This window comes from Acomys minous (assembly GCF_964271855.1).
Source record: "Acomys minous genome assembly, chromosome: 6".
Taxonomy (NCBI): Eukaryota; Metazoa; Chordata; class Mammalia; order Rodentia; family Muridae; genus Acomys; species Acomys minous.
The window spans coordinates 60,102,787-60,129,536 of record NC_140487.1 but is presented as its reverse complement, the minus strand read 5'-3'; the positions used below and the strand labels follow the sequence as shown (position 1 = coordinate 60,129,536).

At 50.5% G+C, this 26,750-nt stretch overlaps 2 protein-coding genes and 1 long non-coding RNA gene across 13 annotated transcripts in view; 2 read left to right on the top strand and 1 right to left on the bottom strand.

Annotated features, from left to right (window-relative positions):
- ZNF775 (zinc finger protein 775) overlaps positions 1-16,451 on the top strand; it is a 19,166-nt gene extending 2,715 nt beyond the window's left edge. Inside the window, exons 2-3 of the mRNA XM_084786156.1 lie at positions 7,160-7,240; positions 14,138-16,451. Of these exons, the coding sequence (XP_084642282.1) occupies positions 7,189-7,240; positions 14,138-15,738 (1,653 nt within the window). The 5' untranslated portion in view covers positions 7,160-7,188 and the 3' untranslated portion in view covers positions 15,739-16,451. The remainder of the gene's footprint in view (positions 1-7,159; positions 7,241-14,137) is intronic.
- LOC311599981 (uncharacterized protein) lies at positions 7,218-26,750 on the top strand. Of its 10 annotated transcripts, none has more exons than XM_084786163.1 (4): positions 7,218-7,240; positions 23,677-24,554; positions 24,706-24,851; positions 26,118-26,750. In XM_084786163.1, the coding sequence occupies exon 2, from the start codon at positions 23,705-23,707 to the stop codon at positions 24,314-24,316; it is 612 nt and encodes a 203-aa protein (XP_084642289.1). In that variant the 5' UTR covers positions 7,218-7,240; positions 23,677-23,704; the 3' UTR covers positions 24,317-24,554; positions 24,706-24,851; positions 26,118-26,750. The 10 variants fall into 10 exon arrangements, with proteins under 10 accessions (XP_084642289.1, XP_084642284.1, XP_084642288.1 ...); XM_084786158.1 differs by lacking the exon at positions 7,218-7,240 and adding an exon at positions 21,152-21,647; XM_084786162.1 differs by lacking the exon at positions 7,218-7,240 and adding an exon at positions 22,094-22,244.
- Positions 17,800-26,750, bottom strand: part of LOC311599987 — a 28,538-nt gene continuing 19,587 nt past the window's right edge. For both annotated transcript variants that reach the window (XR_014780095.1, XR_014780096.1), the window contains 2 exons: positions 19,415-19,554; positions 17,800-19,328 (listed from right to left, as the gene is read on the bottom strand). This is a non-coding gene — a long non-coding RNA (uncharacterized lncRNA). The remainder of the gene's footprint in view (positions 19,329-19,414; positions 19,555-26,750) is intronic.

The window sequence follows — 26,750 nt, the reverse complement described above, 5'->3', positions numbered from 1 at the left end:
ATTGGCGTTGATGTGCCTCACCCTGTCATGCCTGTATGCTATTGGAAATGTATCTTTTTTAACAAGGACTTGTGTTTGCTTTATGTGTGTGAGTGCTTTGCCTGCGTGTATGTCTGTGCACCACACACTTGCAGTGCCTGCAGACCAAAAGAGGGAGTCAGATCCAGTTCCAGGTTTCCAGGATTGTCAGCCATCATGTGGGTGCTGGGAACTGAACCCCATCCTCTGCGAGAATAGCAAGAGCTCTTAACCATTGAGCCATCTCTCTAGCCTCTATGCCTATGTTTTAGGATGCTTTCCTTTGTATCAACATGGACAGCCCTCAAGTGCTCCACTTGTCTGAGAAACATACTCCAGGGTTGCCTGACTCCCAGTGGATATTTGAAACTGCAGCCAGTACTGGATTGTACTCAGTCTTTTCCAGCACATACATGTGACAGTTTTGTTTATAAATTAGTCAGAGAGAGAGGGTAAGGTCAGTAAATGATACTGTATAACAGTTACAGCACTGTACTATAGTCAGTATGCACAATGTGTGTGTGTGTGTGTGTGTGTGTGTGTGTGTGTGTGTGTGTGTGTGTGGCTGGGCAGGTGTCCTGGTGGATGTCCCCTCTGTTGCCTTTGAACTTCTGTTTGCTTAGCTGGTTTGAATGCTTATGTGTGCACTCAGATGTGTTTTTCTCAGCTTCCTGTTTGCCTTTGGTCATGTTTGACTGAAATCCTTTTCTAGGCAGAGTAAATTTGTTGTTAGTGACAAAGGACTGGGGCCAGAAGAGTGACAGTAAAATCAAAAGACTTAATTAGCCAGTCCTTTTGGTATGTGGAGAGCCTCTTTTGTGTCAGGGCTCTGGCAGGAAAGACTGCCTTTTTAGAGCTCCTGGAAGACAGCAGGTGGCCTTGGCTGTCAGTCACAGCGGGACAACCACATGGGGCCTTTGAGCACTTACATGTGACCAGAGTGATTGAAAAACCGAATTTTAAAGTGAATTTATTTGAATTTAAGGATGTTTGCTTTTGTATTTTAAAAAGTATTCTACTTTCACTTTATGTGCATTGATGTTCTGCCTGCATGCATGTCTGTGTGAGGGTGTCCAATCCCCTGGAACTGGCGTTACAGACAGTTGTGAGCTGCAGTGTGGATGCTGGGAATTGAACCAGTGCACTCAACTGATGAGCCATATCCAGCTTATTTGAATTTAAATAACACATTTGGACATAGATGCCAAACTCCTGAAAACGAAGGACTGGAACTTTAGGGTTGGCTTGGCTGGGCAGAGTGCCCCAGTGGGGGCAAGCCTGCCCCAGCTCTATCCTGGCGCCAGCATTTACATGAGCCTGAGTGGTACAGACATGAGGACGCGTCATAGAGGCTTTGCTTGGCAAAGTTCCAAAGATCTCCGGTTGGTCAACATTGTCCTTAAATATTACTTATGGTCCACGTCTATATATGGAAAATATATTTCTGCCTCCCCCCCCCCCCAACCGCCTTTCTCTCTATTTCTCACTTTGACTATGAGTTCAGCCCTAATGAAATTCACACTGGAAAACTTTTCCCACAGAGAATGTTGAAAGAAGGCATCTGCCCCAAGGCTTGAGACAATGAGAGACTTTTGGCTCTGACTATTGTGATCAGTCAGGCAGAAACTGCTTGAAAAGAAAGTTAGGCCTTTGACATAACAGTACCTGGCTTGATATTGTTATCTGTAGAAATGTAAAACTCTTTTCTTCAGGATCAACTTTGAGAGCACTAGAAGGTGGGCTTGGAAGGTCATGCTTTACAGATATTTTACAGTAGAGGACCCCTTGGCAGTTAGCCTAGGCTTGGATAAGGATGGATAGCACACCTGTTGGTTTGGGATTGGAAGTAAGTCAAGGTTTTTCTGTGTTAAGGACATTTAGTTTTATGTTGCTATGGCAGTCAAGTAAACAAGTAAATTTATGATTAAACTTTCCCATTTCTTGGATATTGATTTTTGCTGTATGCTTTATTGTAGCTTATACAGAACCATTTGTATTTCTTTGTTAGATTGTTTTCTTGCTCTGTGGGTTTTGTAAAAAAAAATGTTCTATTGATTGTAAAAGATGAAAAAAATCATGATGTAATCTGTAATGAAAAAAATTGAACTTCACTTTAAATAAAGACTGAGGTTGGCCCAAGGAAGACAACAGAAGAAAAATAAAGTTCTCCTGGGCTAGAAGACTGAAAAAAAAACTGCACAAACAAACAAATGAACAAACAAAACCAAAACCAAACCAAACCAACAACCAAACATTAAAAAAAAAAATAACAACAACAACAAAAAACAAACAAAACCCCAAAACCTTGACTTACTTCCAGTCCCAAACCAACAGGTGTGCTATCCATCCTTATCCAAGCCTAGGCTAATGCCAAGGGGTCTTCTATTGTAAAATATCTGTAAAGCAGACGTTCCAAGCCCACCTTCTATTGCTCTCAAAGCAGATTCTAAAGAAACTTTTGATTTATTATAAGAACAAGGTTTACTCTTCTTAAGCTCTCTGGGAGGATCTCCTTAGCTAAAGGGTGATGTGGGCTTTGCTTGGTGAGCACTTGGTCCTTAGTCAGTGTTCAGCAGCTGGCGACATTCTCCCTATTCCTGATGATGAACTCTTCTTTCTGTCCCTAGGTCACTATCAGGGTGTTCAAGGAAGCCCTATCCCCTCCTCAGATCTCTGGGGATGGAGGGCATGGACCTCCTCTGCCACAGGGGGAGATCTAAGAACCCCCTTGGTGCAGAGGTAGAGACATTGCTCTCCCTACCATTATGCGAATGGCGTCCCTGCTTTCAGGCAGGCAGGGAAAGCAAGCAGAAGGCAGGTGCTCTGAGGACAAGTAGGGTCAGTGAGGTCTGGGAAAGATGTTTCTGTTAGAAAGGGAAGTGAGGTGTGTGTAGGGGCCTGGCAGGTGGGGAGCGCCTGAGGCAGGCTGTCCCCTGCCTTCCTCTCTTGGGAAGGTAAAGGGCTGTTGGTGCAGGTGAGAAGTCAACAGGATGAGGACCTTGTGGGACCTCCTGGCTGAGAAAAGCCAGCAGCTGGGCTTTTGGCATTGGAAGTCCTGCTTTACTGGTGACAAAGGGGATATGAGGTACCATCCACTTCTCACTTCTATTCCTGTGAGAGCGGGGAGACCTGGGCAGGTCCTTGAGGTGCTTGTCCCTGGCACTTGGCCTTGTCCAACTCCCACTTCTGCACCTTGTGCACCTCAGTCCATGCTGACACTGACGTCCCCTTGTCATGTCCCCAGCCCCAGGCCTCACCACCTGCTGCAGGCCACAATCTCCTCTGTGGCTGGCAGAGCAGCTGGTGGTTTGGGGACTTCATTTCAAATCTGGGGAGTTCATTTCCAGACTGCATCCTTACGCAGTGTGGGTGTCTAGGCTTGAACAGGCTATAGGAGGACGGAGCTGATCGGGCTCTTATCTTGTGTGTGTCCTGTGTTCATGGTACTTGTGGGCAGTGGATGAAAGGGGAGGTCAATACTGGGGTCCAGGCCTCCTGTGATAGACCAGCCTGTCTTCGTGTCTCTTGAAGTTATATAGGAAAGTGTGTGTGTGTGTGTGTGTATGGTTGTGCTTTTGTGTGTGTGGTGGGTGTATGGTGTGTGTGTGTGTGTGTGTGTGTGGTGTGTATGTGTGTGTGTGGTTGTGGTTTTGTGTGTGTGGTGTGTAGTGGTGTCTGTGTGGTGTGTGTGTGTGTGGTGTGTCTGTGTGGTGTGTGTGTATGTGGTGTGTCTGTGATGTGTGTGTGTGGTGTGGTGTGTGTGTGTGGTATAGTGTGGGTGTGTGTGGTATGTGTGTATGTGGTATGTCTGTGTGATGTGTGTGTGTGTGTGGTATGTATGTGTATGGTGTGTGTGTATGTGTGTGTGTGGTGTGTGTGTGTATGTGTGTGTGTGTGGTGTGTGAGTGGTGTGTGTGTGGTTGTGGTTTTGTGTGTGGTGAGTGAGTAGTGTGTGTGTGTGGTGTGTGTATGTGTGTGTGTGTGGTGTGTGTGTGTGGTATGTGTGTGTGTGTGTGTGTGTGTGGTGTGTGTGTGTGTGTGTGTGTGTGTGTGTGTGTGTGTGTATACCTGCCCTGTAGCTCCTGTGTCCTGCTAGGGTGTTTAAGTGGACAGCCTGCTCCCCTGCTCACTCCTATCAGCTGACTAGTGTGTCAGGGGGGCTTATGAACAGGGATAATGTAAGTGGCACGGCTGAATCTTAGATGGAATGAGAGACACACTTTCTAAGGGTCTCTAGTGCAGTGGAAGACCCAAGAGGAGTGTCCATGTGGAGGGCCTGCCCTGGGCTTGGCTTTCCCAGGGTGCAGTTCGGCAGACATGTAACACCTTAGCACATAGGAAGTACATCTCAAAAGCCATGGCCTGCTTCCACCTACCTCTGCCTTTCTCATTTTGCTCCGATCCCTTTGGGCCTGTGTGGGTCTCCCTGCTTCCGTTCCCACTGAGACCCCAGAGGAGTTACTTTACCCCCTGCCTAGTGTGGCCTGGACAGACATGTCAAGGTGGTGCGCAGGCTAGGTCACCAGGCACCAAACCCCTTTTGCTTCCATTGCCGAATCAGTTCTTAGAATCCACAGTAGGTAAAGTGAGGCCCTGAATGTGTGGCATAGGCAAGTCCTGACCTGCTTTAGCCTTGTCCTGCATCTCTGACCCACATTCTCCCAGTCCGAGTCTCCTCATGGCCAGGCGACCTCTCGCTTTGAGGTTCTCTGGGCCTCTTGAGATAGTCTGCAAGGTGCGGGGTGCAGAAAGTCACAGAGAGGGACCTGGAGGTAGTGTGTGGGAGGAGGGCAAGCGGGTGCTCTAGTCCCCAGACGGCCCTTCAGACAGGGTTTGCTTTCAGCTTCCTGCTGCCCAGTCCTTTCCGCCCACCAGTGGGTTTCAGTGTCGATGAGAAAGCACAGTGGGAGTGCTTCAGAGACACAAACAAAACCTGCCCCCTGCATAGAAAAGTTCTCCATGGGTTAAAAGAGAAAGAGAGGCTTATTGTATTCACTGAGTAAATATTAGTAAGAATGTTGACATTGCCAGTGGAACTCAAGCCCAGACAGATGCCTCCCACTGCCCATGCGTGTTCCCACAACAGATCATGGCTGGTCCTCAGGCAGGAGGACGTCACACTTGGTCGTTGGGGTGACCATTTGCTAGATAATTGCCCTTGTCCAAATTAAAACTAGAAATCATATTTTTATGACAGGAAAAAAAAAGTTTGCAGCCCAGGTGCTAGCCTGCCGGAGGGAGGCACCCACTGTCCTTGGGAGACGGGCCTCTGGGCTTCCTTCCTGTTCATATCTCCAATAATGGCTCCCAGACCCTTGAGGGAGACCTTAGTGGGCTGGCAAGCTGACAAGAGGCTTATTTACTTTTGAAAAGATCTACAGCTGTTTAGGGAGCACAGAGCCAGAGCTTAGCAACAACAAGTTTCTCAAGCAAATGCTCTGAGAAAAAGGTGTTTCTTTTTTACAGCTTGGGTTTGCCTTTCTAGTCAGGGTACTGACTTCTAGCCTGGGTAATGACCCCCAAAGCAGACTCAGGAAGGTTGCCTGGGGGGTTATCAAATCAAAGGCTGGTCTTTACGAGGTCTCTAGGGCTCAGAGTTGGTTTTCTAGTTGAAGATAATCATAAGTAGCAAGAAGCCCCTGCCCAGGGCCAGCATGAAGCCAGCTTTGAGTTTCCATGGGGCAGCTAACCACCAAGCCCGTGCTTGTGCTAAGTGTGTATTAGTGGCTGATGCAGACCCCAACCTTAGGAGACGTAATCATGTCACTGAGGTGGATAGCATGAGTCCACCTGTGAGCTACAGTTCAAAGCCAGGCAGAGCGGGAATACAGTGAGCAGGAAGTGTTGGGGGGGGTGATCTGGGAGTGGGGGTGTAGATCAGCTGGCAGAGTAACACCATAGCATGCTGGGAGCCTTGAGTTCTAATCCCTGGCATCACATAAAAAGCCAGGCAGAGGTCTGTGATTGCAGCACTTAGGGAGATGGAAGTGGGAGGTCATCAATTAAAGGTCATCCTTGGGTACATGGCAAGCAAGGCTAGCCTGGGCTACCCAAGACCCCTGTCTCACACTCGCCTAAATATAGGAGGGGGTGGGAAAAGAAATGTGAGGGGGGGGGTCAGGCTTGTACATGGAGGTCCCAGGGTAAGCCAGCTGCTCTGGTAACACTGAAGCAGAAGAAGGAAGCAAGAGTGAGACAGGCAGAGACTGTAGGGAGGAGCAGAGCCGAGTAGGTCAAAGCCTGGGGCATCCAAGCAGCTCCGTGGCCTGTGTCAAGCCACACCCAGGTATAAAGGGAAGCGGTTGGGAATGTTCAAAAGATGAATGTAAAATAAGATTGACAAATGCTAGGTTCATGAACTAGGAAGTGGTGAGGTAGCGTGTTCTTGGTGGTGGTGGTGGTGGTGGTGGTGGTGGTGGTGGTGGTGGTGGTGGTGGTGGCAGCTGCTGCAGCAGCTGTAAGATGCCCTGAAGGGGTTCTGGGCTATTGGGAGAATATCCCACTGACTCAGGACATGTGGGAGAAAGCCTGCCTTCCAGGTGTTGTTTTGGTTTTGCTGGTAGTGCTGGGGGTTGAATTCCAGGCCTGGTACATGCTAGGCAAGCATTCTGCTATGGAGTCACGCCCCCAGCCCCTCCAGGTGTCTTTTTGAACAGGTCCCCCCCATATCTAACCTTACCTGATGTACCTGGTTCTCAGGCGCATGCTCCTCACTCACTATGTATGCCGAGGGTCGGGACCTGAAACTGGTGTGGGGAGTCAGGAGGCTTGGATTTTTGTTTGTTTGTTTGTTTGTTTTTTTTATTTTTTTGGTTTTTTGAGACAGGGTTTCTCTGTGTAGCCTTGGCTGTCCTGGACTCACTTTGTAGACCAGGCTGGCCTCGAACTCACAGCGATCCGGAGGCCTAGATTTTTATTCACATCAGCTTTTTAGCCATCTTTGTGTCACTGGGAACGCCGAGGCTCCTCTCGGGCCGAGTTTCCTCTTTGTTCATGACACCTGTGCCCATTCGCCTTCCCATCTGCACATTTTTACCAGAAGGAGTGGCTAGCAAGGAGGGCCTTGAGAAGGGAGAGGGGCTGGGAAAAGGGATTTTGACTAGGTGTCCTTGGTCAGGCGTTTCTCCCATCTTACCCCCAGGTGGCAGGGCTGAGACCTCACCAGCACGGATGCAGCAGGGCCCTGCAGGGATGGAGAGCAGCCTGGCTGGCGGCATCTCAGGTAAGAGAAGTCAGACTCCCATTGCTCCCAGAGCCCTTGGAGCCAAATGTAAGTTGCTGTCCTCTTTTAGAATGTAGAATTTCTGTGTGGAGACTAGGACTTTGAAGGTCACCCAAAGAATAAAACAAGGATAGTAATGTTGGGAGGAAGGGAAAAGGAAAAAAAAAAGAAAGGGCAAGGTCAGGCTAGGCTGGTAGAGATAAAACAGGGTGGGTAAAAAGCAGGTTATTTTCAGTGCTAGAACTGGGGTTTGAAGATGCTCTGGCTACTCAAGACTTGGAGAATGCTCGCTGGGTAGGATGGCTGGCTAAGAGAAGTTGGTGTTTATTTACCAAGCAAAATATCTTGAATCCAGACTACTAGAGATCCCAGGGTCACTCAGAGTTCAGGGTCTTCATCACTTTGCAGGCTGATGTGGTGACAAGCAGCAGGCAGGCTGGGGCTTTCCCAGGCAAAAGCTGCCAAGAATGGAAACATTTCCTGCCTGGACATATGCTCTTGATAGGAGCCCTCTGCAGGGCTGCAACAGCCCCCTCCTGTGAGCGGCCCTCCCATCTGTTGGTAGCAGTCCCGTCATGACAACAGAGATGGGTGGGGAGAAGTATCTTATGCTAGACTTTTCATCACATCTGAGCCTCTGGATATAGGCTGAAGTTCAAACACTCCCTTTCTCATCTGTAGGACCTGCAGGGGCCTGTGCTGCGTCCACACTCCTCTTTGCCCTTCAGTGGGCAGACAGAAAAGAGCTCTGCCCAGGGTCATTTTTCTGGTTAGATGTCAAGGCTAAGTTCAACTAGGTGAGGCATTAAACATTCGGGCCTTTGGGTTACTTTAATCGTCAAGATGTCAATCAGGGACAGTGATCTCTTCTCATTGAATAAACCTCAGATTCACTGCTGGGCTAGATACTTGGCACCAAATACATCCTTTGCCCAGATTTCAGTGCAGGTCAGGGGACAGTCCTATAATCAACTCATCTCATCCTGCAGACCAGCTCTGGGAAGAAAGAAGAGAAAGTCTTGGTGGTTCCTCAGTAGGGAGAATTGAGTAGGTGGTGAATGGCACATTAAGGGAAACCAACTGTTGGTTGAACAGCTAGATAGAGGAACTAGTTGTTGAGGAGAGGTTGAGGAATGAAGGAGACAATAAATAGGGGACCCAGGCATAAATGGTGGTCCAAACTGAAAGGCCTTGTAGCCCAGGAGAATTTTGTTTTTCTTCCGCTTTTTTCTTGTTTCTGTTACTTGCTCGTTGGGCCAACATGAGTACTTTATTTAAAGTGAAATTTAGTGTTTTTTTTCCCATTACAGATTACATCATGATTTTCTCATCTTCTACAATCAATAGGGCATTTAAAAATCATCAGAGCAAGAAAACAGTCTAACAAAGAAATACAAAAAGTTCTGTATAACCTACAATAAAGCATATAGCAAAAATCAATATGCAAGCAATGGTCAGCATGAACTGATTATTATTTCTTAAACAATACTTGGGAAAGTTTAATCATAAATTTCCCCTGGGCTAAAGCCATTGTGTTTACATGGTTGTCATGGCAATACAGCTTGGGCTAAATATTCCTAACACAGAAAGAACTTGACCTATTTCTGGTCCCAAACCAACAGGTGTGCTATCCACGCCTAGGCCAACAGGTCCTCTATTGTAAAATATCTGTAAAGCAGACGTTCCAGGCCCACCTTCTATTGCTTTCAAAGCAAATTCTAAAGAAACTTTTCTACGTCTAACAGTATCTAACCAGGTACTGTTGTAAGCCCTTAGTTTTCTTTTCAAGCACTTCCTGCTTGGATGCACACAGTCAGAGCAAAAACTCTCTCATTGTTTTAAGCCTTTGGCCAGATGCCTTCTTTCAACATTATCTGTGGGAAAAAGTTTTCCAGTGTGAATTTCATTAAGGCTGAGAAATAGAGAGAAAGACAGTTTTAGGAGGAAAAAGCAGTTTCAAAGTAGTTTTTAGGCAAAATTACACCTGGGTCATACATAATATTTAAGGGCAGTGGTGATCAGCTGGATATCCTTGGAACTTTGTCATGCAAAGCCTCAACAGCTGTTCTGAATGTCTAGAGATCAGGCTGGACAGTTGGAGGTCTCTGGAGCGTTTCCAAGCAAACCCTCCACAACTTGTCCTCATGTCTCCGACAATCTCATTACGTTTGGGTATTCAAATCTTGGGTATTCAAATATAATTGAAGTCACTACTTTCCTTCTGAAGTATGACATAATAAAATGAATTCTCATGACCAAGCACAAGGAAGACCAAAATTTATTTGGAACTGACACTTATTAACACTGTGTACCAGGAATCTATCATAAGTACTTTCCCTTAAACAAAGCGTCTTAGTTACTTTTCTGTTTCTGTGATAAAACTCCATGCCCGAGACAACTTATAAGAAAAAGCATTTAAATTGGCTTATGGTTTTTAGAGGATTAGAGTCCATAATGGTGGAGTGAAGGGACAGCTGAGGGTACACATATTGATTCATAAATGACACACACACACACACACACACACACACACACACACAGACAGAGACGAGAGACAGACACACACAGAGAGACACAAAGAGACACTGGGAATGGTGCAACTCTTGAACAGTCAAAGCTTGCCCCCAGTGACACATTTCCTCCAACAAGGTCATACTTCCTTCTACCACCTGGGGACCAAGTATTCAAACACATGGCCCTTCAGGAGGATGTTCCCATTCAAACTACCACAGAAAGTGAGTGAGTTGGCACTAAGAAGACACCCTTTGACCCAGAATGCCACGTTGAGTCCTATGTCACACTCTTCTTCTGTCAGCCTGTTCGTCTAGTATGTGATGCCCTCCTTAGGTTTTACAGTGTCTTTTGGCGCAGTACCTGGACCAGCAGCCATCAGCTCACTAGCTTTACAATGGGAGCAGCCTCAGAGCAGCAAGGTTGTACCTGAGCATCTCCTCTCCTTCATGGACAGAGGAACTGCAGAGTGGAGGGACCCCTTTCTCCTGGTGACATTTTACTTTAGTGGGGTATGATTGATGAGCCAATGTTGACATGGTAACTACCCAAAGCCCAGAGTGTATACAAGGGCTCGCCCTTAGACCTGAATTTCTATGGTTTTGCTGTAGAGTATACGGTATAAAGTCGTGTCATTGCCCCCAGATATAGCCCCTAACCGAACCCCCTTTTTCCCTACCTCTAACCTGAATGAGCACTACCCTTTTTTTTTTTTTATAGCTGTTGCTGTTTTCAGATGTTGTGTAGCTGGATCCACAAAACCTGTGGCCTTTTCAGATAGGTTTTCACTTAGCACAATACACATTTAGGTTTCCCCAGCCCCCCCAACTTTTTATGACCTGACAGCCCATTTCCTTTTATTGATGAATATTACTCCTTGTATACACATAGCGTAGATCCATTTCCAATGTTTGCTTCCTCCTCCAAGAGCATCTTGTTTGGAAATGTTTTTGACTTATTTGGGTCAATGCTCACAACAGTGATTGCTGGATTATACCATAAGCTCACATTCAACTCTGTAATATGGACACTCTATATTTTATTTGGGGTATTGAAGCCTCTATGTTCCTTCCACCAACCCCTTAACCCTAGGTACGAGAGAATGGAGGTTAGAGAGAGAGGGGGAACAGACCCCTTTATTTCTCTTGGCTCTTTAGGGTCAACTGGGGCAATACCTATCTTCGTCAACAGCTTGGAGACAGGTGGAGAGAAACGTTTCAACACAGGGGTTGGAGGGGACTGTTTGCTGCCTTTGCTGTCTGTCTCTGGTTTCTCCAAACCACTACACGCTGCATGCCACACTTTCTCCCAGTTCTCCTACTTATCTTCCTGAGGGTCCTAGACCACACCCCTCTCCAGACCGCAGGGTCAGACTGGTACCAGCTGGCAAAGACCATGCCCCACACGAGGTGATGATCAGCTGTGGACGTGCTGAAGCCCAAACTAAAATCCCACACTTGGGATTAAAACAAAAGGCATATTTACATAACTGAGTTTACAAAGAAACCAAACCTTTCACCACACTGTAAGAGATTGCCGAAGTGTCTTTTGAGGTAACGGCCATTTTGCATTGCTGCTGTCAAGGAATACGGGCTCCTGTTGCTCTGCATCCTTGCTAGCATGTGGGAGTGCGACGGAGTTAGAATGCAGTGGTAGCATCTTAACTTTTAATACTGCATGAGCCAAATTTTTCCTTTTTAAGGACCTTTTTTTTTTTAATCAAATTATATACATCATATACTTTTGTAACTCAACTCAAATGGGATTACATAGAAATAAAGTATTATTTGCCTTTTCATTTTGGAATCCATTTGCCCTGGAGTTCTGTACTAGTTTCACTTCTTTTGCTGTGATAAAATACTCTGACCAAAAGCAACATAGACAAGAAACAGTTTATTTGACTTACAGTGCCAGGTCACAGTCCATCATTTGGGAAGTGAAGGCAGGAAGCCAGTCAGCCAGCCACACGACATCACAGCGCAGAGTGCAGGGAGTTAAGAGCACCCTTGCCTGCCTGCTGCTGCTGCTCCGCTGTCTTCACTTGTCTACAGTCCAGAGCGCAGCTCCCGCAGCAGCCGCGGGGTCTTCACTCTGCCACAGACACGCCCACAGGTCAGCTTATTTAGAGAATCGAGCATTCGCGCTGTCTTCCCAGGTGACAGTTAAAACTAACAAGTGTAGGTTCTTTGTCTCTTCAGTAAAGTTTAGTGGTTTCCTTCACACAAGGTTTGTTTGCTATTTAAGGCACTCGAAGTTATTTTATAATGGCTGTTGTCAGTTTTTAAAAAAATATTTTTATTTAATTTTTTAAATTTATGTGCATTCGGTGTGAGGGTGTCAGATCTTGGAGTTATAGACAGTTGTGAGCTGCCATGTGGGTGCTGGGAATTGAACCCACGTCCTTTGGAAGAACAGATAATGCTCTTAACCACTGAGCCCTCTCTCTAGCCCATGTTGTCAGTTTTAAAAGTTTTAAAAGAGTGATTAATTCTGTTTGTTTTTGTGCCTGACAGTCTTGCCAAACCCTAGTATTTCCATTTGCCAGTAGATTCTCTGGCACACCTAAGCACATGAGAATCTTTGTGTGTCGTCATCCCTGTCTCCCCCCCCCCCCCCACTACCTTTGGCTGATTCCTCAAGTGCAAGGTTAAACAGTATCAGTGATAACAAGTATCCAGTTCTTAAGGCTGTCTTCTGTCTTTTGCTATTGAGTGGAAAGCTGGCTATGATTTCAATATACTTTTTTTGTCAACTGGAATTTTCTTATGTTCCTAGTTTGCTGATGCCTTCTCTCCCTCCTCATGGAATAATGTTGAATTTTTATCATAGAACTTGTCTGCATCTATTGAGAATGGTATAAGATATACTGCCTTTTTTTTTTTTAAATGCTGGAGAATCAATTACAGACCTTTGGCTGCTAGACAAGCACTCTATAACCCCAACTGATGTTTCGCTTTTAATAATATAATATCAAGAATTCTATCAAGTAATCCTTGCTTTCCTGAGGTGGGGAGGATCCTAGCTAGGCTATAATATATTACTTGTGGGTGCCAGGAACCGAACCCAGGCCCTCAGGAAGAGCAACCAGTGTTCTTAACCACTGAGCCATCTCTCCAGCCTGTTTAGCCTGCTCTTGAATTCATTTCAGTTTATATTTTTTGGTAAAGTTAATTACTTTTATATTTACAAACTTAGTGACACATAGGCTATACATGGTTAGGATCTGGGGAATCCCTCTGCACTTGGCGAGTCTTTGTAACCTTATTAATATCCTTCTCTTCTTCTCTGAATGTGTGCTGTGCTGATGCTGAATAAAGGCAGAGGCCCTACAATGGGGTGTTCCTGCTCCAATGGCGACTGTATTGGAGCAGGGGCCCTACCAGTGAAAAGGAGGGGTCAGTGACTCACTCAGGATGTGGTAGCCCTAGCCACTGAGGGACTGGGCATGCCTTTGCCTAGAAAGCCCCCCCCCCCCATGCTCAATTTTCTTAACAACAATATTTTATTATGAACTTATTAAATGAGCCTGCCTCCCTTACAACCCAATTAACCCAAACTATAGGAAATGGAGGTTAAAGAACACAATAATGAAACCTTAAGGATATTAGTTCTGAGGAACGATTCTCCTGGCATGGTCAGCAGGACCTCAGCAAACCAGCGATCCCACCAAAGTTGCTGCTGGAACCTGGAGCAGCAGCTGGAACCTGAAGCCTCAGCTGGAGTCCAAAGCCTTGAAGCCTTCCCTGCAGCAGCTCTCTCCAGGAGCGTCTCTTGAAGCGTTGATGAACAGCCCAAACAATCCCAAGTCCCCTCTCCTCTCTAGCCTCGTGTGTGTGTGTGTGTGTGTGTGTGTGTGTGTGTGTGTGTGTGTATCTCCTCTCAGAGTCTCTACTAGGATGTTTTCATCTGGCAACATCCAAGATCCCCCCACTAAGTAGTTTGACTTAGAAGTAGAAAAACATCCCGCTCTCTCACACTTGGGATCAACACAAAAACATGTTTCTCTGTCCTACAACCCCAGTTCCAAACTCTTAGAAAAAGAAAAAAGAACAGTAAGTTTTAGGCTGGTGAGATTGTTCAGCAGGTGATGCTCTCCCAGGGCAAGCTGATCCCCCAACAGCTTAGGCATGAGGGACCCCAGGGCCTTGGCAGGCCAGCCATGCACTTAGTTTTACTCTCCTGTGGGCTTCCTCCTCTTTCCACGTTCTTCCTGTCCGTGCAGAGCCCTTCTACTCCTTACCTCCAGTCTTATCCGCATTCTTCCCTCAGTTTAAAGCTATTTGCCTTTACTTTGCCAGCTCTCCCTCTCCTTCCCCACCCCCCTTTCTCTCTCGGCTCTTTGCATACCAAGGAGATGTCTTCTGACTTCTCCCTTTGCCTCTGCAGGAGACTGGCCGGCAACCATCAAGCAGGAGCAGGAGAAGCCAGAGTGGCCGTTGCCGTCTGTGGCGTCTCAGGCCACGCTTCCAGAGAAGGACAAGGAAAACGTATTTCAGCAGCAGGGCGGCCTCCCACCATGTCAGACCATGGGGCGGCCCTGGCCTCTGGAGTCACAGGAGGAGACTGGGGGTGCATTGTGGGCCCCACCTCCTGAGCAGGACGCCCGGCTGGCTGCTCAGGTTCCAGGGACAGCTCCAGGTCCTCTGAGCCCCACACTTTCTGCGGGTGGGGCTCACTTCGTGTGCGTGGATTGTGGGAAGAGGTTCAGCTGGTGGTCATCCCTGAAGATCCACCAGCGCACACACACAGGCGAGAAGCCTTACCTGTGCAGCAAGTGTGGCAAGAGCTTCAGCCAGAAGCCCAACCTGGTGCGCCACCAGCGTTACCACACAGGCGAGAGGCCCTTCTGCTGCCCGGAGTGCACAAGACGTTTCAGTCAGAAGCAGCACCTGCTCAAGCACCAGAAGACCCACTCACGGCCTGCCGCCCACACGTGTCCAGAATGCGATCGGGGCTTCTGGCATCAAGTGGGCCCCCGCATTCACCAGCGAGCGCATGCCCGAGACTGCCTGGGTACCCGTGTCAGCTTGCAGGAGATGCTCCGATATGCTGCTGCACGCCGCAGGGCCTGTCGCCCGCGCTCGGGATCCCCACGCTGGCGCCCCGAGTGGGTCTGGCTGGGGCTCTGCCAGGGTTGGTGGGGCCAACACGGAGTCCGGACAGCAACCCACAGTCGTTTGGGTCCTAGCGAACAGCGCCAGTTCATCTGCAATGAGTGCGGCAAGAGCTTCACGTGGTGGTCATCGCTGAACATCCACCAGCGCATCCACACTGGTGAGCGGCCCTACGCGTGCCCTGAGTGCGGCCGCAGATTCAGCCAGAAGCCCAACCTGACCAGGCATCTGCGCAACCACACGGGCGAGCGACCACACCCGTGCTCGCACTGTGGCCGCAGCTTCCGCCAGAAGCAGCACCTGCTCAAGCATCTGCGCACGCACCTGCCTGGTGCCCAGGCTGCAAGGTGCACCAGCTGTGGCCACAACTGTCCCAGCCGTGCAGCACTGCGGGCCCACCAGCGTGTGCATGCCGCTGCGGAACTGCTGCGCTCACAGTCTACAGTCCAAGGTGGTGTGCCCGGCTCCGAGTCACAAGCTGAGATTGCCCAGAGTGTGGCTGTGAAGCCCCAAAGTTCCTATGGTGCTAAGGGAGTGCTGTGTGGCCAAGGGTGCGAGACTCTGCCGGCGCCCACTGATCAGCGCCAGTTCATCTGTAACGAGTGCGGAAAGAGCTTCTCGTGGTGGTCAGCACTCACCATCCACCAGCGCATCCACACAGGCGAGAGGCCGTATGCCTGCCCAGACTGCGGCCGCTGTTTTAGTCAGAAGCCCAACCTTACCCGCCATCTGCGCAACCACACTGACGAGAGACCCTACCTGTGCACAACCTGTGGCCTCGGCTTCCGTCAAAAGCAGCATCTGCTCAAGCACCAGAGAGTGCATCGGGGAGCACAGGCGCCACACCCTACACCCAAGGAGGAAGAGCTGTAGTGCGCCATGTGCAGCAAATGGTGGTGGGGCGTAGAGTGTGTATGCCTGGAGGGTGTATGTGGGGAACAGGAGGGCCGAAAATGCTGACTCTTGATGCTCCCCAAGTTAGGCTCCTCAAGGGTCTGAGGCCTGAGGATGGTATTCTAGAAACATCTCAAAGGAAGCCTGGAAAGTGCCTACTGGGGGAGGTTAGATCAAGCTGTGAGTGTCTGTGGTAGGCTGTGTCCATTAGTACATAGTTCAGAATTGGCCCCCAGCCTTATGCACCTAGGGAGAGGCTGTTGAGAACCCCAGGAAAGCCACCGTGTGTGAAATGGCCTGGAACTGATCAATGGTAGCACTCGCCTGTCACATAGGCTACAAGATGGTTGGTGGGGTGGGCCCCGTGGGAAGATGGCCACAGTACCAGTAGAGCACAGGCTGTGGCCAGGAAGGGGTAATTGTTTCCCCAGCACCAAGGACAGTGTCACTTATGGAAGTGCTGGATGCTTTGATGGTCTCTCTCCAGCTTGGAGTGTGTCACTGCTCAGGGTGGCCATAGAACTGGCAGTGTGTCTGATGATTAGGGGTTGGGGTGGAGTCAGATGGTCTCCTCTGTAGCTTGGCTGCTTGGGGTCAGTGGCTGTGCAGGAGTGTGTGGGTTTCTGTGACTGACTTGAGACCTTACCTATACTGGTGTTGGGGGAAAATAAAGAACTGAATATTCCACATGGTGTCACTGTCCTTTCTGAGTTGTCCTTACTGGAGGCCGGATGTGCGAGCTCTCTAAGATTCCAAGTGTGTGTGTGTGTGTGTGTGTCTGTGTGTCTGTGTGTGTCTCTGTGTGTGTGTGTTGCCATTAATATACATCCTATTCCTACCCTCTTCCCAGGCTGGAGGGAAGTTTTCTGTCTTCCATTCCCCTTCATGTCAGTTGAATGTCTCTGCCCATGTATTGGTCCTCTGTTTCAACACTCTATCCCTCTGAGGTCGCCTCTCATGTCCTTCTAAAGCAGGGCGGCTCATGGCCTAGTGCTGGCAGAAGCCAGGGCTCCAGCCCAGGCTCCAGCCTTGAGTGTATTCTTTACAGAAGATTAGCACCAGGCCTGGATATCCTGGAAGTAGGAGGGAGGTGGGACCCCGTAAAGTGGAGGAAGAACTACCCTTGCTGGTCCCCTGGGGCCTGTTTATTTCCTGGGATGCCAAGCAGTGCCCAGTTCAGCCTGGCTTCTGGTCACTACTCTAGATGGAGAACAGTTTGGTCTTTTATTTTGGAGAGGCTGTAGTTGTGGTGTTACTGAAGGACAAACAAGTGTAGGCTCAATTTTCTTAACGATTATATTTTATTATGAACTTATTAACCGAGTGTACCTCATTTATAAAGCGAGTGTACCTCACTTGTAACTAGAGTAACCTAAACAAGAGGAAAAGGAGATTAAAGAACACAAGAATGAAACCTTCTGGTTATCAGTTCCGAGGAAAGATTTTCCTGGCGTAGTCACCAGGATTTCTTCTGCTAGAACCAGGAACAACCAGAACCTGGAGCCTCAGCCAGAACCCGGAAGCCTTCCCTCCAGCGGTTCTCTCTAGGAGTGTCTCGAAGTGGAGCAAAAACACCCGAACAATCCCAAGTCTCCAAAGACGCCCCGCCTCCTGTTTTTGGCTCACATATCTCCTCCCAGAGTCTGTTCAAGGGTGTTTTTCAGCTGGTAACAACCAAACTCCCCAACAAAGTGATTGGACTTCTAAAGGGACACACATCACCTGCTCTCTCCCAAGTCTGTTCCTCATCCCACACTTGGCATCTAAACAAACAAACATGTTTCTCTCTCCTTCCAACAAGACTCTTGAAGCCATTGCCCGTCTCCTGTGGAGCACAGTGGCGGTGAAGCTTAGGGTTGTTCCTGCTCTTTCCTGGTCAAGTTCTTTGACCCTAAACTGGGTGAAGTCCTGTACTGGGTGAGGTGTGCTGATTGGCTCCGAGGACCAACAGGAAGCCAAACTTGCAGTCCCTTCCCCCCCCCTCCCCCCCCCCCCCCGCCCAGCCCCACCCACCCCAGGAGCAGCTTCTCCCAGGCCTCTCTGTAATGCCCTCCCCTTCCTACCCAGCCTGTCCTGCCCTTCCCAGGAGGTGTCAGTGTCTTGCATCACATCGGGACCTACTCCTTCCTCGCTTCTTCCGTTGTCATCTAGCCAGTCCCGAATATAGCCTGAAAAAATGACCTACTCCTGAAAGGCATCCTAGGGTACCATCCTTTGGGGCTAGAGACAGTCCCTTCAGGGGAGGCTCTGTAGAAACACTGGCTCCTTATAGAACCAAGTGGCCAAGGGCTGGTGCAGGCAGACACTGATGAGATCAGACACACTCTGCCCTTCAGTGGCCTAGGTTCCCTCTCACAGACGGCCTGTGCTTAATGTCAAATCACAGCCATGTGTCAGTAGGACTTGGTTAACGAGGCCTAATTGTAGCTCGTGCTTGTGCAGGTTGGTGATAATGTCTGTTCACTTTTCCCGAGTGAGGACTTTCTCACAGGGTCACAGGGTCAAATCCCACCAGAGGGCTGAATTAACTGGTCTGTACGCACATCGGCCAGGTGAGGCCTGCAAAGCACCTTGTGCTAGATGGGTAAGACCATGGCTCCTACCCTTGCTAAGTGACTTCCTGAGGAGTCATTTGCACATGCTGTACTGCTTCTCACAGTCTGTGTGCTCAGCTCTTGAACAAGTGGTTTTCAGCCGCAGCCTTGCTGCTGTTGTTGCTGTTGTTGTTTCTGAGACAGGGTTTCTCTGTGTAGCCTTGGCTGTCCTGGACTCACTCTGTAGACCAGGCTGGCCTCAAACTCACAGTGATCTGCCTGCCTCTGCCTCTTGAGTGCTGGGATTAAAGGCATGTGCCACCACGCCCAGCCACCCCCCAGCCTTGTCAATAAGGCTTTCTTATTCATTATCTCACCTGATCCCGTGTGGTCAGTGATGTGAGCTATAAGCAGTGACATCGCAGTTTCACATGAAGGAAAGGGGGGGGGGGGTTGGTCGTTTGACTTGTCCACCCGGCATGCACGTTCTACATGATGGCAGGTCCAGGCCTCCTGTCAGCCTGAGGTCTCTTGTCACAACTATTGGCTTCTCTAAGGAAAGCGTGGAGCTGCCAACTTCGATTCTGAGTCCCTTTCTTTGTAAAGTGGGTCAGAGAATATCAAAGAGGTGGCATAAAAATCAAAGGCAAGGTCGGACTTGTCCTAGTGGTTTACGATGTGGGATGCTGTGTAGCACCGCAGAAATGAAAGGGGCATGTGGGGGGCCAGTTCATGAAAAAGGAAACAAGACCCCCAAAGGGTTCTGTCCTGTCCTCTGCCGGGTGAGTGAGTGCAAGCCTGCAGTGGTGCTGTGGCCAAGCTTGCTGAAGGCCACACCAGCTGGTTGGGGCTGGACCCTGGAACTGCTGTTGTCTTCTGAGAGAAGCAGGCCGAAGTCAGAGAACCCAAGGCCCGGGGAAGAGTAGCTGGCCTTTGGTAAGCCACAGAAGCATCAAGTTCGACAGCACAGGGGTCAGGCTCCATGGGAGGGTTCAGTGGAATAGAGAGGCCCAAGGGACCAGTAGGTGTGCCAACCTGGAGAGAGAGAGGGAGGGAAGAGATCTTTGCTGGGCAGGGGCTGAGGCGGGGCTTGGTGGAAAAGCTGACAAAGTGGAGGGTACCTCTCAAACATTTTAACGTGGTCTGAGTTTCATACATTTCTTTGACCTTCCGGTAGGAGGAATATTGGAGCCAAAACCAGGATGTCACCACATGTCATTGTCCTTCCTGGATGAGACTGACAGTGAAGAGAGGGTGTAGACTTTAGTTAAAAAAAAAAAACAAAAACCTGTTTTATTTGGGGTTTTAATGGCTCTACCTCCCTTCCAACCCACTGACTGTAGGTAGGAGAGAAAGAATGTTAATAGAAAGAAGGGGCAGAGTTCCCTGTGGCTACTTCCTGCTGTTCAGGGTCCTCAGGTTCTTTGGGGGCCATACCAATCTCCAGCCTCAGGATATTTAGCCAGCAACCGCAAATGCAGCAGCAGCCTCCTCTTCCTCCGCCTGCCTTCTCCAAGCATTCTTCTTGTGGCCCTCTTTTCTCGCTCTGGGGTTTCGTATTTATTCCAACTGACAAAGATCACGACACCCACCCCCCCCCCCCCCGGCCCTGCCTCCACCTCCACCCCCCATGAGGCGGTTCCCAGCTGACAAAGATCATGTGCCCTCTCAGGAGGCTGTTATCAGCTGTGGACAAACTGGAGCAGCCCCCATGACCCCACATCTGGCATTAGAACAGAAACATGTTTACATAGCAAACCGAACCGCCCACAGCAAGAGGGAAAAGAGTAACATCTCTTAGGCTGTGCTTTTGGGGAGGGAGGATAGCATCTCCTACGTTTCCAGATTGAGAGAGTGTCCTGGGCCACCTCTGCCCTACAGCAGCTTCTGCAAGAATGAAATGTGTGTGTTATCCATTAGCACAGTCACAGGTAACATGTGGCTACTAAACAGTTAAAACTGGAGGCTGGGGCTGTAGCCCAATTGATACAGCGCTTGTCTAGCCTGTACCCACAGCGCCATAGAAGTGGCCATCAGGGTGTACATCTGGCTAATCTCTCAACTTGGGGGTGATGAAAGCGTGCTGACTTCCAGATTGAAATCAGTGCCAGGCATTTTGGTGAGATGTAGCAGGGATCACGGCATGATGCCTGGGCATAGAAAGAGCCCCTAGAAGGACAAGAGAGGTGGAAGCCCTGGAGAGTGCAGGAGGCACAGGCAAATCTTTAGAGCTCGAGGCCAGCGTTGTCTATAAATTGAGTGCCATCCAGGCCAGTGCTATTAGTGAAGTTCTGTCTTGAATGAATGGATGGATGGATGGATGGATGGATGGATAGATGGATGGATGGGCGAATGAACCCAGAGAAGCAGCAGGTTGCAGAAAAAGCACTAAATTCCAGTTTCCCGCTGCCCTTTAATAATACCCCTTACCCGTCCATACCCTTGCTTTTTACACAACCATTTCCCATGTTATTATCTCATGAGAAAATCCAATTAACCATTTGTGTCTATAAACGAGATCCTGTTTTATAGGTGGGAAAAGATTTTTTAAAACATAACACCAGGTGGCTTCCTCCAGAACCTACAACTTTAAAAGCGGCAAAGGTCACGTAAGAAAAAGCCTTAGAGTTCACACTACACCAATAAGGAAAAGGGGCCTGAGGCACAAATGACTTCAACGTTATGGCCCATCATGCACCGCTTTCCTACCTAACAGCCATCCCAGCATCTGCTAGAAAAGTCCTGCTTGGTCTGGGACTGCTTTCTCTGTCTGGCAGCTACTGAGGGGCCACAGAGAAAGCCTAGCAGATGTTTTCTGGCTACTATAACGTTGACCCCCTTCTCTGGGGGGTCAGAAGCAGTGCTTTTAGGGGACAGCTTTGGCTTGATCACAGTGACACAGTTCTACCCAGGAGAGCACTTGGGAGGGGCTTTGACCCCGAGCTTCTCCAGCACTGGGCCCCTTGCATTTTTCTTCTCTTGCTTCTCTGGAATGGCCTGCTGCTCTCAAAATCCCAGACCGCTTTCCAGGAGCTGGGGGCAGGTCCAGAGCTAGCCAGGCTGCTTCTGCCTAGGGATAAGGGAGCTGAAGACCGCGCTCCTCCAGAAAGCGGACCGACCTGGGATGTGGGTGTCCGAGTACTGGGACGACCCCTCCCTGCAAGGCAATGCTGGCTCCAGAATCTGGCCACTTTTCTTTCCTGGGCAGGCGCAGCGTTTGCTGCCTCCCTTTTCCCCACCAGCCAGGTTGTTGGCGAGTTAGACCTCCCAGCCTCACGGGGCTGCTGTGCGGCTGCGGAGAAGCTGGCGACTGCGGCGCTGCAGCAGAGGCAAAGGCTCCAGAGGCGGCGCCACGTGAGTCCCCGGCTAGGGCCCAGGACAGGGAGGGAGGTTACCGTATTTATCGAGGCCAGTGCTGGACCCTTGGGGCCGGGTCACTGCGGGCGTGTTACAAGATTTGCCCAGAGCCATGCAGCTCTTTCTGGGAGTGGCAGTGTCGCGACTTAATTACTTGTTTACTCGGGATCGCCTGTCTCGTGTGTGTGTGTGTGGGGGGGGGGGGCCTGCGGGCACCAGGATGGGTGGATTGCATTCATTCCAACAGGAGCTGGGGCTGCCAGCCCGGCAAGGTGGGCTGCGGCAGCAGAGAGTAGCGGCCTATGTGTGTTCCCAGCAGTGGGGATGCGATGCACAACATATCACATTTCTCTAGGGCTGATTGGATCCCTGGAATTGGCAAGGCTGTGAGAGTCGCTCCGGGTGGGGGTGAGCTTTTGCTATGGATGCCCGGGTTTGACTAGTCCAGTGCTGCAGGAGGCTTTTCGGATCTATGGGGGCGGGGAAGAAGGGGGGGGCACAGCGCTGAGGGAGACTTAAGTGTATTTTCCTTAGGCAACTCAGACTCTTGAGGAAAAAGCTGCTGCACACTGCAGAAGGGGAGCAGGCTGGGCTGTGAGTGTGGCCCCTGAGGGAGGAACTTTAGGGGAGGGATGGAAAACCATGGCTTTGGACCCTCTGGGCCCTGGTCAGAGGTCTAGTAGGGAAAAGTGGGAGGTTGCCCCAGGGACAGGACCACACTCAGATTGGCCAAGGAGACTTTGATAGTCTGTCTTTGCTAATGCCAGCACAGCTGTCTGGGGTGGAGTCAGGGTGATGGGTCCTAGTTCCTTTCTGCAGGGTGAGAGCCAATTCCTCCCCGGCCTGAAGGTACGGAAAGACAGAGGGTGTTTCCGGGAACCCTCACCCTGCAGGTAGACTGACTAAGGCTGGAAGTTTGGAGAAGACCTGCAGGGAGCCTTGAAGGGACCCTACACAAGCTTCTTTGATGGAGGGAGGGAGAGGAGTGGCTCCCAGTTGCCCTCCAAGGCATGGGAGTGGTAGCCAGACACCTGCTCTAGATGACCTTTGGGAATGGATGTGTTTGTGGTGGCTGGGGTGTTGGTAGCTTTGCTCGAGGGAGCGGGTGCTTGTGTCTGTGTGTGAAGGGGTATTTAATTGCTGAGCAGCTAACATATTGAAACGTTTTTAATTTCAAGAATGAGTGAAGAGGCTTAGGGCCTAGTCCTGGCTCACCTTGCTGTGTGACCTTGGGGAGCTATAATGGCTTCACACAGCTTCAATTGTTCCATTTACAAACCTGGGCTTAACAACACTGCTCTGCCCCTTATTCTAGCATGTTCTGAGGATGGTGGGACACTATTTCAGAGGACACAGTGGCCAGGGAAGACAATCTTTACACCGCGCGTGCAGGGAACCCAGGGCTGGGGATGTTTGGTGAGCGCTGAGTGTGGTGCCCAGCCTTTGCACCAGGCCTGGCTCCTTGGGAGTTCTTGCTTTGGTTCAGTGACCTGCAGCTTTTCACGTGTATGATTCATCTTGTCAAGCCCTGGGACGACCTTTAATGTTTAACCCAGGGAGGTCACTCTCAAGTTTATGGGGGTAAATATTACTACCGGGTTTAAGCCATGGGTGACTTTCCTTCCTGCAGGTTTTGGGTCACTTCCCATCCTTGTGCATCTGAATGGAGGCAAAGCTGCTCCTGAGAATCCCCATCAGCTGTTAGCCCATGCTTGATGTGGCTTGTTACAGAAGGCAGCTCTCTGTTCTTGAAGTGCTGGGGTAGAGTCAGAGATAGCAGGACCACCTTGTTCCAGGTGATGAGGAAGGTCACAGGGATGGGCAGCAGATTGCAAGGGATGCTGGAGAGGCCAGGGAAGGAGGAGAGAGCTCTTGACAAGAGCCCAGCACAAAGGCTGCGATGAAACAAAACAAAACTGTACAGGAGCAAACACTGGAGGGTGTGGGGAGTGAGCGCTTCCTCAGGCTGGAGAATGGCTGACCCTGGGCTCTTCCTCTATCCCTCTCTCTGCTTGTGCTTCTCCAGGAGCAGGTGACTGCATCCAGAAGTGCCCATGACAGAGCTGGTGTCCTCCAGGGGAGGGTCCCCTACAGGGGACTGGGAGGAGAGTCTGGGGGAGGATCAAGGCCTGGTTATCCACCACCCAGCAGAGGAACAGTCCCACCGCTGTCCACTGTGCGGGCAGACCTTCTCCCAGCAGCCCAGCCTGGTGAGGCACCAGAAGGCTCACGTTGGGGCAGGCCGCGCAGCTGCCTTCGTGTGTCCCGAGTGTGGCAAGGCCTTTAGCGTCAAACATAACCTGGAGGTGCACCAGCGCACACACACAGGCGAGCGGCCCTTCCCCTGCCCCGAGTGTGGCCGCTGCTTCAGCCTCAAGCAGAACCTACTCACGCACCAGCGCATCCACAGCGGCGAGAAGCCACACCAGTGCACACAGTGTGGCCGCTGTTTCCGCGAGCCACGCTTCCTGCTCAACCACCAGCGCACCCACACGCGCATGCCCACGCCGCACCCGCGCCGTCCCGGCGTCTTCGGGGAGCGGCGACCCTACTTCTGCCCCCGCTGTGGCAAGAGCTTCGCGCGTGAGGGCTCGCTCAAGACCCACCAGCGCAGCCATGGCCACGGGCCTGAGAGCCAGGCGACCCATTTAAGCCACGTGCTATGACCTGTGGGAGACCTGCCACCATCAGCTGCCTCCAATCCGGGAGCCACATCCAAGGGTGCTGAGTTGTGGTCCCCTCTCTGGATAGGCTCCTGGGAGAGGGGCAGGACCAGACTGAAGTGTTAAAAGGCCTTGGGCTACCCCGTTTCTTTCCTTCCCGTGGACCCTTTCGCCAGCTGCATGCATCTGCTTTGGCCACCTGTGTTGGTTTGCCTCCTCAGGCTCCTGCTGCCTAGAGCAGGTGAGATCCACAGGGTTGGCCAGCGTCCCCTGAGGTGTTGGCGTGGCGGAAGTTGAGAATGGGTGTGTAGTGTTGCTGTCTAGGTCAGAAGTGGGCGGTGGGGTCTGTGTCGGTCTCCGGGACTTGCTGTTTACCTGATCTTTATTCCCAGTATGTCAGACTTGGAATCGACATGGGGAGGGCCATTTTTCACGATTTCGAGGCCCAAGCTTGGTCCCCACAGCCTCCTCAGCCTCCTGCACCACTATTTGGTGGCCTTGAGAAGCCATTTCGCTCCACGTCTCAGTTGGCTTATCTGTAAGTTGGGGATGAAGGTGGGAGATGTTTCCTCTTCCCTGGGGCGTTGTAAAGCTTTGCTGTTAGCAGAGGCTGCAGCCACTTGTCCAGAGAGTTTTACTAATTAGTTCTGAGTTGTGCTCCGCTCCACGCTTGGAAGGACTCGGGGCCCAGGCACTTGGAAGTCCGCACTCAGGCTTGTGACAGGGTGTCAGGGTGTCTGCTGCACACAGATGTGGGCTACAGTGGGGACAGCCTACTCTGAGTTGGGATGGTGACTGGCTTCACCTAAGGGGCTTGGATGCTTTGCTCTGAGTCCTGGAGACAAAGAGAGGGGGTGATGAGGGCTAGGTAGGATCTGTGCCACAAAGGACTGTGTGGTCAGAGGGAAGGGACCCCACACATCTGTTGTGAGTGCACTGAGATTCAGAGTGGGATGTAGAGTGAGAACAGAGGCCCTGGGACGACAGATGGACGAACTGAGTCTTGGGTCCATTCAGGTAAAGAGAAAGGAGGCCTCGGCCAAGATGGTCACAGTCACCTGGTCAGAAGGCTAGCAAGGCCTGACTCCCAAGACTCATGCTGGCAAGTCGTCACGCTGAGGCACTGGCCTTTCCTGCCATTTGACAAACAAGGAAACCATGATTTGCCTAAACTTGCTCCAAATTACAGCTAGTAATTAGGTCTACAGCAGGCAAGTCTGGGCTTTATTTTGGACTTGAAAACCATAGAGCTGTTGAAAACGCATCTGGGAGAATGTGAGTTTGTGTCCAGGGGGCAGGTGTTAGGCCCTCAGGGGCGGATCATCACTGGGTTTGACAGTGTGGGGACATGAAGTTAGGATGTTGGGGGCTCTTAGGGGCCGCTGTTCCCTGAGCCCTTGCATCCTGCTAGGCTGCTGCTGGGTGCTGGACACTGTCCACTGCCTTTGCTGTCAGTCCTCCCTCAGGGCCATGTGGCTCCCGTGGAATTGTTGGCCTCTGCCTGAGATCCCTGGTGGTTACTGCAGTATGGACGGCATTTGGGGGCAGAAGCTATGCAATGAGGTCCTGGGATCTCAGGAGCTAGTCAGTCACCCAGGTACCCAGAATGCACTGTTCCTCGTGTGGACACAGGCTAATAATGTTGGCAGTGTTTGGTTGGGGAGTGCTGGTAGGAGAGTTCTGTTAGTCCTGGATAGACTCAGAGTGGGTCAGGTGAATGTGTCCATGTAGTCCAGATGGGCAGCTAGGCAGGGCCACGTTACTACGGTGTAACTGACCATGGTCTCTTTGTTTTTGCCAACAGATAAGAAGTGGAGAGGACCTTGTGACCCAGGATGTCCAAGGTGCATCTGGCCATGGAGACTGAAAAGGAAACCTCTTAGTGGCCTGGCATCCTGGCCTGAGGACATGTCTCCCCAGAAGACCTACCTCTGGAGGTGCCCCGTGTCTGGAGAGCCTGGAGTTAGAGGTGGATTCCATGCCTTGGTGGGACAACTGCCCTCATCCCATCTGAGTCACAGTTGAGCAAGCCTCCTTTGGGCTGCCTGACCCTAGGCCTCACCTCAGGTGTGGCTGGCCAGATACCTTGGGTGAAAGTCCGGGACAAGAAGTGACTAGTCTGCGCCATCTCAGCAAGCTGATGGCAGGCCTGGCTTGAGAGGCAAAACTTCCCTCAAGATGTGAACAGAACCTGAAGGCTTCTTGCCCTTTCTGAACTCGGGAAGGCTAACACTTCAGGGCTATGCAGCCCTTTTGAGGCTGAACTCCCATGCTCATGTAGCTCTCACGATGCCAAGCTGTTTCAGGAGCCTCTGGACTCCAGACTAAGGACCTCAGCCCTGGGGATTTCATCAGCCATCCTTTCCTTACTCTATACAAGTGTGTCTCTGTCCTCCTGGTCTCCTCTTGTTTGAGAATAAAGAATTCTGAGGCTGAT